The 13,268-nt window shown below is 34.9% G+C and overlaps 1 protein-coding gene and 1 pseudogene across 1 annotated transcript; both read left to right on the top strand.

Annotated features, from left to right (window-relative positions):
• Positions 1 to 945, top strand: LOC103611038 (olfactory receptor 5D18-like). The gene has a single exon (XM_008595081.1). It carries the CDS (start codon positions 1 to 3, stop codon positions 943 to 945), a length of 945 nt encoding a protein of 314 aa, XP_008593303.1.
• Positions 946 to 12,170: 11,225 nt separating this feature from the next.
• Positions 12,171 to 13,268, top strand: part of LOC103611039 — a 2,759-nt pseudogene continuing 1,661 nt past the window's right edge.

The raw sequence follows: 13,268 nt of genomic DNA, 5'->3' as shown, positions 1-13,268 counted from the left end.
ATGCTGACTGAGAGAAATGACAGTGCTGGAGCCACTTTTGTCCTGTTGGGCTTCTCAGAGTTCCCACCACTCAAGGTGCCCCTCTTCCTGCTGTTCTTGGCCATCTACACAGTCGCTGTCTTTGGAAACTTGGGAATGATTTTGATCATCAGAGTCAGTCCCAAACTCCACACCCCGATGTACTTTTTCCTCAGTCATTTATCTTTCCTCGATCTCTGTTATTCCTCAGTAATTACACCTGAACTCTTAGAGATCTTGGTTGTGAAAACAAAGACTGTGTCCTTCTTGAGTTGCATGACACAATTTTTCTTTGGCTGCACATTTGTGATTACAGAAGTGTTTATGTTAGCAGCGATGGCCTATGACCGGTTTGTGGCTGTTTGTAACCCCCTGCTCTACACAGTTGCTATGTCTCCTAAGCTCTGTGCTCTCCTCGTAGCTGGAACTTACATATGGGGTGCACTCTGTTCCTTGACGCTCACATACTGCCTTTTGGAACTATCCTACTGTGGATCTACCATAAATCACTATTGCTGTGAGTTTTCTGCCCTCCTCTCTGTGTCCTGCTCTGACACGCACTTCAGCCTGATGGTGATGTTAGTCATTTGCACATTCAATGAGGTTTGTAGCCTCCTGATAATCCTCACCTCGTATGTCTTCATAGTTGTCACCATCATCAAGATACCTTCTAAGGGTGTTTTTCGGAAAGCCTTCTCCACCTGTGCCTCCCACCTGACTGCCATCACCATTTTCCATGGGATTCTTCTCGTTCTCTACTGTGTGCCCAAATCTAAGGGCTCATGGATCCTCATTAAAGTAGCCACTTTGTTTTACACTGTTGTGATCCCTATGCTAAATCCTCTTATCTACAGCCTTAGAAATAAAGATGTGAAGGAGGCCGTCAAGATGTTAATTCACACCAAAGTGCTTTCTCACTCAATGTAATCACTCACAGGAGCAGATACACTCACTTCATGAAATGTGACACTGTTTAGATAAGTACTTTTGAATACTAATCCTCTATGTTACTTTCTCCAGGAAAGAAAAGACAGAACGTTATCAGCACTTTACAAATTGCCCATAAGTATAAATTTTAATGGGGCCTCCATTTGAAATTCATATAAATTGAATCTCTGAATATACAGTCCATTTTATCACCCATGCACTATATTTCCTCCCCAACTGTGATGTGTCTATTCACAGTCTTGATAATGTACTTAGGTGTACAGATTTCCTTATTTTACTTGATGCACAATTTAGCAAAGTGTCCCTTAATATAGGGAAGTGCTTTTAATACGCTGTTTAGTAAATATTTCTTTTCTCCAAAATAATAGTTTAATATTTTGTGTGCTATTTGTCCCAAATTCCATACATTCTTCTTTTATGTTATATTCTATTTTCTTTTGATTTATATCCTAGATTTTACTTTGTCTTTTTACATTGATTTCTACATTCATTTCTAAGATCAACCTGGAATGGATTTTTGATGTAAAAGGAGAATAGACTTATTTTGTATTTTATCTTATGAAGGTATTTGTCTCAACAATATTTATTGAAAAGTTACTCCCTTGTAACTTCTTTAGTGTTTTATTTTTTACAAAGTAAGAGTTCATATATGTATGGTGAATGTGTAGACTTTATATATGTTTATGTTTATTTTAGAGTCAGAAGCACCTGTAAATAATAAGCTCTGATATGCAGGAGAACAACCCCTGAAAATTTGATATTTTTCTTGTATGGTGATAAAATATTTTGGGGCCTTCACTTCTCCAAACTAATTTTAGCATCATCCCTGTTTGGATTAAGGGAAGAATTACAGTCAATCTATACATTGGGAAGAAGTGGCAAATTTATATCACCAAATCCTCTAAACCATAAGCTTACTGTATCTTTCTGTGTTTTTAGATTTACTAAAAGTCTTACAATATAGTTTTTACCATATTTTCTTTTTAAAGCTTTAAAAAATTTTTTATTAAATAAATTAGTGAGTGCTTGGAATTTTCAATCCTATCTTTCATGCTTATTGTAAAATGTGTGTTTTTAGATATTCATAGATCATATTTTTATATTTCTTTTCTTCTAACAACTAAAAGAAAACCTCTTATTAATTTTATAATTTATTTGTAGATTATCTTGTATTTCCAACATTTATATCACATACTCTCTGAATAAACATATTATTATTTTGTTGTTTCAGATGTGACAAATATAAATATTTTTACCTTGGTTGATGAAAATATATTTTGCCACATTTCTATAGAGAATAAATAGCTTCAGAAGAAAAGTTTTCTTAAACCAGAAAATGAAACATTTAAGTAAAGTACCAACAATGTTTTAAATAAAAGTCATAAAAAAATTACCTTCAATGCTTATTCAGTCTCATGTAATGAATTTCTTCTCTTTTTGATCATGTCTAGCAGTTTCAATAGCTCATTAATTTCTTCATTAGAATTCTGAATATTTTAGTTTTGTTCACTGATGTTAAAGTTATTGGAAAACTTTATTTAAGGGTATTAAAAATCTTTCACATAAATTGATTGAAAACACTTTTAGATAAAGAACCACAACAAAAATTGTCACATAAAAAATAAACAAATAAAAACCCCTAGACTAGTAATGGTTAAAACCCTGATAAAAGTTCAGCAACTAACAAGGAAATTTACTTATTGCAATTGCACAGAGAATTATTTTAACAAAACAACCAGAATCATGACTGACAGCATCACGCCAGGATCATCAGACTTTTATATATGTCCCATGATCTTCAGAACATTCACATAAATAACATTTCCATACAAATATAACTTTAAAGAAGATTTAAGAAAGCTGATCACTTTACACCAACAATATTGAGTAGAACCACTGTTGCATTTAGTAAGTAGCAAGAGAAAGTAATAAAACAAACAAATAAAACCAAAAATATTTACCAAGAAAAAAACAAACGGACCATGTGAAGTCTCTTAAAATATTTGAATGTCTATCCTGTTAAAGACAGTAAACCAGCTTTGTTTTATATCTTTGAACTCCAGAATTAGAAATATATTTATTAGGAAATGAAATGATAAGAAAAGTCAATACTAATAATGGATATCCTAAGATAAACGTTGAAATATAGAATTGACTATGATGGTTAGTGCTGTGGTGTGTTTCAATGACTTGGTTTGAAGAGTAATCATTAGATATGAGGACAGGAGCTTTAATATAAGGAATGGACAGTAGAAATGTTGATAATGAAGACTCAACAAAAGAAATGAAAATAGTCAGACATCTCTAAATTTCAACTGCTTCATGTCTTGTTTCAATCTTGGTTTAGAGTCTGTGGAAAGAGTGCTTAATTTGTATATGGCAGATCATGATCTAACATTTCCTGGGGTACTTTCTCCAATCCAAGTTCATGAACCTTCAATGATATCATGTTTAATCCAGCTGCCTTGTGGATTGCATCCCAAAATTCTTAACCTGCATGGTTATACCACAGTGAAAGTATAATAGGTTCCTGAAAAGAATTTTTTTAAACATGAGACCAAATTCATAAATTTCATAATACGCCCACCCAATCTCCCATGTCATTGGATGTGTGGCACATAGCTGATGCTCTGTGCCCGCAATTAGAAGTGGTAGATTTGATGACAGGCTGCCCACTGTTACAGACAAATTTAGTTTTGTACCAGTTAATAGATGTTTTCAAATTTACAACTTCATACCTCTGGGTCTGACATCCATTTCTAGAAATCATCCTTTTAATTTAGGCTTAATCATGTGAAATTTCTAATATTAAGACACTTGTTGCTTTACAAAACCAAAAAGTCAGCATTAAGACAAGGTGTCAAGGGGTCTCTGTAAGTGCTTAGTCAGAAGGCAGGGGACCAGTGCACTCTGATCAGAGAGGCGCTCAGCTGGAGATGCCCATGTTCTGTGGAAACCATGCACACTGCTGTGCCAGCACATGACCCAGCAGGTAGGCCTTGCTGCCGCCACCTGACTCTATCTCCAGCCCGGCTGAGTGTGCACTGATCAGAGAGGCACCCAGCCAAAGGTGCCCAGGAATGGTGGAGACCACGTGCCCTGCTGTACCAGAGCGTGACCCAGTAGATAGGCCTCACAACCACTGCCTGACTTCATCTACAGCTGGGCCGAGGGTGTGATGACCAGAGGGGTGCCTCCCCAGAGAGGCCCAAGACTCAAGGTGACCACACACCTGAGGCAACAGTGGGCAACCGAGCAGACACTGTGGCAGCTGTGCCAAATAGGCAGCCCTGGCAGGATCCTAGCCAGACAATAGTGTCAAGTCACAGGACCATGAAATTTCCTGCCACAATGACTAAATGTCAAAGAAAGATAACAGAAATATGAAAAATCAAGAAAGGACACAACCAAAGGGTAATAACTCTCAAGCTCTAGATCCTATAGAACAAGAAGCACTTGAAATGTCTGAGAAGGAATTTTGAATGATAATTCTAAGGAAACTAAATGAGATACAAGAAAACTCAGCTAGACAACACAATGAAATGAGGAAAAGTATACAGGACTTGAAAGGAGAAATGGACAAGGAAATCAATGCCCTGAAAAAGAATATAGAAGAGCTTGCCAAACTGAAGAACTCATTAAATGAAATAAAAAACACAACAGAGAGTTTAACCAGCTTGCTTGCAGAAGCAGAAGAGAGAGCTTTTGACCTTGAAGATGAGCTGTTTGAAATAAAACAGGCAGACAAAAAAAAAAATAAAGAAAGAAAGAAAAAATAATTTAAAACATTGAAGAAAATCTAAGAGAGATATCAAACAACTTTACATGCTGAAATATCTGAGTCATGGGTATTCCAGAAGGGGAGGAAAAAGGAGATTGCATTGAAAACATATTCAACAAAATAGTGGCAGAAATTTTCCCAGGTATAGGAAAAAACGCAGATCCTAAGATTCAGGAAGCTCAAAGATCCTCAAATGTATTCAACCCAAAAAGGTCTTCTCTAAGACATGTTATAGTCAAATTGGCAAAATTCAAAGACAAAGAGATAATCTTAAAAGCTGCAAGAGAGAAGCATCAAATCACCTATAAGGGAGCCACAATCAGACTAACTTCAGACTTTTCATCACAAACCCTAAAAGACAGAAAGGAATGGGATGGTATATTCAAAATACTAAAAGACAGAAAGAATACTCTACCCCACATTGGGATCCTTTCAAAATGAAGGACAAATAGTATATTTTTCACATAAACAAAAACTGGAGGAATTGAAACCAGTTCTCTACAAATTATGCCAAAAGATTGAAACAGAGGTGATTCTCCCAAACTCATTCTATGAAGCAAATATCACCCTGATACCAAAACCAGATAAAGATACAACTAAAAAAGAAAAGTACAGGCCAATATCCTTGATGAATATAGATGCAAAAATACTCAATAAAATACTAGCTCACAATATACAGCAACACATATGCAAAATTGTACACAATGATAAAGTGGCATTCATCCCAGGGATGCAAGGTTGGTTCAATATATGCTAATCAATAAATGTGTTACGCCATATCAATAAAACCAATCACAAGGACCATGTAATTATCTCTATCAATGCTAAAAAAACATTGGATAAAATTCGACACTTATTCATGATAAAGACTCTCTGTAAGTTAGGTATAGATTGAAAGTATCTCAACATAATTAAAGCTATAAATTTAAAACCTAATGTAAATATCATTTTGAATGTGGAAAATCTGACAGCTTTTCCTTTAAGAACAGGAACTACACAGGGATGCCCACTCTCACCACTCCTATTCAACATAGTGTTAAAAGTGCTATCCAGAGCAATCAGAGAAGAAAAAGAAATAAAGGGCATCCAGATTGGAAAAGATGAATTTAAGCTGTCCCTGTTTGCAGATGATATGATCCTATGTATTGAACAGCCTAAGGCATCTACAAAAAAACTCTTGGATGTGATATATGAGTTCAGCACAGTAGCAGGATACAAAATCAACACACAAAAATCAGTACCACTTCTATTCTCCAATAGTGAACATGCAGAAAGAGAAATCAAGAGAGCTTGCCCATTTAGAATAGCCACCAAAAAAAATAATATACTTAGTAATAGAGTAAACCCAGGATGTGAAAAATCTTTATAATGAGAACTACAAACAACTGCTGAGAGAAATTAAAGAGGAAACAAAAAAGTGGAAAGATATCACATGCTCTTGGACTGGAAGAATCAACATTGTGAAAATGTCCATACAACCCAAAGTGATATAAAATTCAATGCAATCCCCATCAAAATTCCAATGACATTTTTCTTAGAAATGGAAAAAAATAAACATCCAGATATTTATATGGAATAACAAAAGACCATGAATAGCCAAAGCAATAATGAGCAAAAAAAATTAAGCCAGAGGCATAAAACAACCTCACTTTAAACTACACTACAAAGCTATAATAACCAAAACAGCATGGTTCTGGCATAAACACAGACACACTGATCAGTGGAATAGAACAGAGAATACAGAAATCAACCCACATGCCTACAGCCATCTGATCTTTGACAAAGGTGCCAAGCCTATACACTGGGGAAGAGACTGGCTCTTCAGCAAATGGTGCTTGAATAACTGGATATCCATAGGCAGGAGAATGAAACTAGACCCATACCTCTCACCATATACTAAAGCAACTCAAAATTGATTAAAGAATTAAATGTTCACACTGAAACAATAAAACTTCTTAAAACATACATAGAAAAACACTTCAGGAAGTAGGACTGGGTACAGACTTCATGAATATGACCCCCAAAGCATGGGCAACCAAAGGAAAAATAAACAAATGGGATTATATCAAACTAAAGATCTTCTGCATGGCAAAAGAAACAATTAACAGAGTTAAAAGACAACCAACAGATTGGGAGAAAATATTTGCAAAATATACATCTGAAAAAGGATTAATATCCAGAATATACAAGGAACTGAAACACAACAAAAAAACAATAACTGAATTAAAAAATGGGCAAAAGAGCTAAATAGGCATTTCTCGAAGGAAGATATATGAATTACCAACAGACACATGTAAAAATGCTCAACATCACTCAGCATTTGGGAAATGCAAATCAAAACCACACTGAGATACCATCTCATCTCATTTAGGATGGCTAATATCCAAAAGACTGTGAATGATAAATGCTGGCGAGGTTGCGGACAGAAAGGAACTCTCATACATTGTTGGTGGGACTGCAAAATGGTGTAGCCTGTATGAAAAATAAAGGTTCCTCAAACAATTGCAGATACATCTACCATATGACCCAGCTATGCCACTGCTGGGAATGGAAATCAAGTCGAAGGTATAACTGTTCTCCAAAGTTCATTGCAGCACTCTTTACAATAACTAAGAGCTGGATCCAGAACAAATGTCCATCATCAGGTGAGGGGATATGGAAAATGTGGTATATTTACACAACAGAATGCTACTCTGCTATAAAAAAGAATGAAATACTGCCATTCGCAACTACATGGATGGACCTCGACAGAATTAAATTAAGTGAAACGAGTCAGGCACAGGAAGAGAAATATCACATTGTCACTTATTTGTGAGAGCTAGACATAAATAAATAAATAAATATACCAAAAAACTGGGGGGTTGGGGGAGGGAAGAAGACACAACAGTCACAATTCCTTGAAGTTGATATGACAAGAAAGCAGAAAGGACATTGTTGGTAGGGAGGGGTAGAAGGAGGAGGGATGGAGTTTTCAGTAATGGGCCACAATAATCAACCACATTGTATATTGACAAAATAAAATAAAATTAAAAAGAAGAAAAAGGTGTCTATATTTAGGGACTTATGAGAAATATGACTTGTGGTATGGTTAGCCTTAAGTGTGTTTAATAAAAGTGCTACAAACACATAGGTGACAACCTGTCCTGGATCTGTATTCAAGTGTTCATCAACAACTCTTCTGATTCAAGAAATTCTATGAAACACAAATTTTGTTTTACATTGAAAAGATATCAAGTGAAATGAGGACATTTAAATTTGCAGTATGAATAATATTATCTCACTTTAAACAAGCAGATGATGAATATATAACTAATATATAACTATTAAATTTAAATTTTTTGAAATTAATTAATTTATTGTATTATGAATATTCATGAGATACAATGCTGATTGTAACCCCTCATGGCATGATGTGAGTGCCAGATTCACACTGGAGGCATACCCACCACCAGAAATTGCTTTTGTACCCCGTGTCCCCCAACCTATTATCCCCAACCTCCTTCCCACTCCCCCATCCCCAATTCCCCCCCATCCAACTTTGTAGCCCAAGGAATGTTCTCCCCTCTGCAAGACCAATGCACTACTGTGGACTTTCTTTCCTTCCTTCTTTCTCTGTTAGCTCCCATGTATGAGTTAGTACATGCAGTATTTATCCCTCTGTGCTTTGTTTATTTCACTCAACATAAGTTTCTCCAGGCCCATCCATGTTGTTGCAAATGGGGGTATTTCATTCTTTTTTATGGCCGAATAGTATTCAATGGTGTACATATACCACAGTTTCCTTATCCAATTATCCATCGATGGACATTTAGGTTGGGTCCATGTCTTGGCTATTGGAAACAGAGCTGCGATTGAACATGGGAGTGCAGGTATCCCTTCGACATGATGATTTCCATTCCTCTGGGTATATACACAGAAGTGGGGTTGCTGAATTGTATGAAAGATCTATCTGTAGTTGTTTGAGAAACCTCCCTACTTTTTTTCCATAGTGGTTGTGGTAATTTACAGTCCCACCGACTGTGCAGGTGATTTTTGTTATCACTATCTGTACATATCACTTACCTTTGAGTATGAATAATATATATATATTTTTTTTTTCGTTAAATTTTTATTTTGTCAATATACAATGTATATGATTATTATGGCCCATCACCAACACCTCCCTCCCTCCTCCCTCTCTCCCCTCCCCCCCAAGAATGTCCTTTCCGTTTGCTTGTTGTAACAACTTCATAAAAGTTTAGTTGTTATATCTTGTTGAATTCACGGTGAATCCCATAAAAAGTTCAAGTTACTTCTAACAATACTTACTTCCATTACTGAGTGATACAAAGACAAATACTAACAATGAACTTATCCCTCCTGTCAGTCTTCTCCTTAGCAGGAAACTAATTATCATCAGTTTATACTCCTAAGAGCAATGTGTGCTAATTCTTAAGTTATTATCCTCTTCCTCATTAGCACTTAGCATTATGAGATTTTAGGATTTATACCCATGTGCTTTATGTAAAATATTTTCTTGTAGCTTTAATTTAAATGTTTATTATTGTTGAGGTAGGCCACATTATATTTTATTGAGTTTTTTCTTTTGTAAAGTGCCCTCATATGCCATTTTACCAGCCTTCCCTTAAATTGTTTGTCTTTATTTTTATATATTTAAAATTTTATTGTGTATAATGAGTGTCATCCCTTTGTGTGTAATATAACTTGAATACATATTTGCATCTTGCATTTACTCTTTACTTATTTAAAGTCCTTTGATAAAGAATAAATCTGAATTTTTTTTTTTCCTTTTTGTCTTTTTTTGTGACCGGCAACGGATCGCAACCCTCAGTGTCGCACCCGTACCGGACCGGGACAGGCAACGGGATCGCAACCCTCAGTGTTGCGCCCGCACCTCGCTCAGCCAGTGAGCGGCCAGTCTGTATGTGGGATCCGAACCCTCGGCAGGAGCGCCGCCGTGCTCCCAAGCGGCGCACTGTAGCAGTGCGCCACCGGGCCGGCCCCAGTAAATCTGAATTTTAACTTAGTCAATTATATTCCTCTTCTACTTGTTTTGTAATTGTTTATGATTGTATTTAACCTTCTTGTCAAAAATCTAATCTTCTATATATATTCAAGAATGTTTTGTGTTCTTCACATTAAAAAAAAAATTGTGGGTGTCATGAATTTTGGTTGTATCAGAGATTGTTTTATTTGTAAAACACTGTTAATTTTCTCCTTGTCTTTGTCATTCTTCCCTTTAGGCAGAAAGAGAATAATTCCCATGTGATTGGTTGGAATAATAGAAAGTGTGTGAAAGTCTTGCAAACTATAGAAAACGATTTAAATGATCCTGTGTGGTTTTAATTTTTTTCCCCATCTGCTATGCCTTCCAAGTGGAGAACAGCACATTAGCAGTAGTGAGTCTCCCTTCTACCTGGTCCTGAAATGAGAACACATGGGAAACTGAGCCCATATGTTCTCAGTCAAACCAAGCATAGCAGAGCTGTAATCAATGCTAGTCAAAGCCAGGACAGTAGAGCTGAGATTAACACCAACACTAATTAACCACTTGACTTTGACCCATCAGAATATTCCACTGCAACATGCTGTTTACTAGAAAACAAGTCCCTCCCCACCTCATTGCTCTGCAATCCCAACATTGCCATAAACAAAGTGTCTATATAGGTTTATCAGCATTACTGTTACATGTTGATGCAATAACTCTTTTAAAGAGTTGTGGCTTGGACTAAAATGTTTAATTGAATACCCAGAAGTCAGTGGGAAAAATGACAAAGAAAAAGTAATATTTGAAGAAATGATTGGTAAAAGTTTTCCAAAACTCAGGAGGACATCAAATTACATATAATAAGGAGCATGATAGTAAAAGTGTAGAAAACAGAACAAATCAAAAAGAAAATTACCTTAAAAAGAACAAAAGAAACAAATTCATGTAACCCCTCCAAGTGGCAATTTGACTTACAGCTTGACTTCCTTTCAGCAAAAATGGAAGACACAATTGTGAGAAGCTATCTTCATTGGGTTGAAAAAGATAACTTAGTGCTATCTTTCATCTTGTAATTTAGCTTTCATTTTCTTCATGTTATCTTCATGTTATCTCGACATCTTGTTGATCACACACAGTGGAAGTATAATTCAAATATTAAATTAAAACAATTTTTCATGAAATATAATTTAGGAGAATTTGTCTAAAACATGCACAGTAACAGAAATCTGTAAGGGTATATCCCTATAGACTTCCTGATAGAATTTCAGATAGAATATCTGCAACAGAAAACTGATACACTTTATTATTCAATAAACCTATCAAGTGCCTCACTGTAAATTTGTTTTCCAAATGAGTTTTAGTTAAAAAAGGAAATATGAAGATAAAATATTAAATGATAATGGCACAATATCATGGCTATATGCAGAATGTTGTTGAGTAAGTTCTTTACAAAAAAAAAAACTGATGTAGAAAACTAGGAATACAAGAGAAACTAAAGCATCAAAACTCAATAGTTGTACTATGTCTGGTTTATTGTAGTACTACTGTGATTTTTCCATTTGGGAATTTTGAAGTTTTGTATTTATAATGAATACATAATGAATTAAGTTGTAGGTTGACTGTTATTGCTATTTTTCTAAACCCAGATAAACAATATTTTCAAATTTAACATATGATTAAATTACTTAAAATTAATGATACTCTAAGTTAGAAAGAAGGGACTTTCTTTAAATTGTCTTATTTGTAGCTACTTGTAAATCCCCAGTCAAGATTCTCTAGGGTATGATTCCCTATGGTCATGCACTTAGTTTTAAAATACACAATGTTGTACCTGAATTTAATGTCTAGATCTGACTCACAGTTAAGGGGCTCTTTATGCTATGGTTTATATTGTACAATAAGAGAAATTGTAATTTCTTTGTACCCTTAGTAGCATATTCTTTGAAGGAAAATACTGGTGCTTATTATAAACTGGAACCATTTTTATAAAAAGTTATTTTTCAGAAAAAAATGTTTGAAAATTTTATTATTTGAATCAAAGGAGCCTTCAGTAAATAAGGCTATAAAGGATATCTGGCTTCTGGTGAGTTCTTAATCTAAATGTTATATTTTAAGTCTTAGGTGAAAAACTCTGAAGTGAGAAATATAAAATTTTGGGGATAGAAACATCTATCTGATCTTAGTAGCAGTGCAGTGGTATACATCTGATTAATTTGAGAATAAGAGTACAAATTGTGGAAGTCTACTTCCTACACCTTTAAGAATCGTAAGATGGATTTGTATTGGCACCTTATATATGTATTCTAATGAAGTTTTGTCACTTTGGGGAATATTACAGTAATATTAATTACTTGTTTTCACATAAAACAATCCCAGCAGAAGAAAATGAAAATATAAATATGCCAGACTATGTAGAATAATTATGATTTTGCAGCTATGAAGGTGGAAGCAAATCAGAGCAGTATAACTGTGAAATCTGGAATAACCAAGGATTTCTCGGAGAGTGTTGCCTGGAATTTGACATTAGAAGGTATTAATACTTAGAATATGATGGAAAAAGAGGTCATTCTTGTCAGAAGAGATACTTTGTTGAAGATAAAGGTATTAATACTTAGAATATTCTGGAATAACCAAGGATTTCTCGGAGAGTGTTGCCTGGAATTTGACATTAGAAGGTATTAATACTTAGAATATGATGGAAAAAGAGGTCATTCTTGTCAGAAGAGATACTTTGTTGAAGATATTATATTATAAAAAAAAACACGATTTGTGCATGAAAAAAATAAAAAATGCCGGTGTGAGTACAGTAAATGGAAGAGCGGTGAAGTGTCTGGATATGCTCTGACATTTGATATTATGGAAATCCAGGAAGAATGTTAAGGTTTTAGGGATTTTGTAAGAATGTCATTTTGAAAATTGGTTAAGGATTTGAGCACCATCCCCCAAATAAAATCAAAATAATGTTAACGTTACATTATTTTGACTAATTGAAGATCCAGTGTTATCTACTGAGTATTGGGTGTTTGGGTGGGAATAAATACAATAGCAAAACAGTGAAACAAAATCTGGTTCACTTCACCCTAACTGCCTTTCTCACAGGGTGAAAATGGTACTAAAAGGGAATCAGAGGCAGATGGAGACAGAGAAAATAAAGCTTTCATGCTGATGGTTTCAGATTTGGGTTGAAATGTGTTTCTATGACAGATGGAAAAGTTAGATGGTAATCAGGAAAGAAAGATGTTTTTACCATGCATCTGACTATGTTTTCCACTCTCTGTTGTCTTTTTTTTCTTTCAAATAACATTTTTATGGAAACTTATGGATTGTCCATATCTGTGAGGTACAGAGTTGAATATCAATAGCTGTGTAAGTAGATGTACTATGAGTCCTTAGGAATAGGATATACCTAGTATGGGCAAAAATTCAACATGTCAATACAAAATTGTGAATGTCTTAGAAGATGTAACTTTTCTCAAAGGGATTTACTATTATGTTGATCTTTAAATATTAAAAGTGTATAATTTTCCCAAGATG

This window comes from Galeopterus variegatus, unplaced genomic scaffold (genome assembly GCF_000696425.1).
Source record: "Galeopterus variegatus unplaced genomic scaffold, G_variegatus-3.0.2 Scaffold12285, whole genome shotgun sequence".
Classification (NCBI taxonomy): Eukaryota; Metazoa; Chordata; class Mammalia; order Dermoptera; family Cynocephalidae; genus Galeopterus; species Galeopterus variegatus.
Note: the sequence above shows the minus strand (reverse complement) of the source record. Positions and strands in the feature narration are given on the sequence as shown.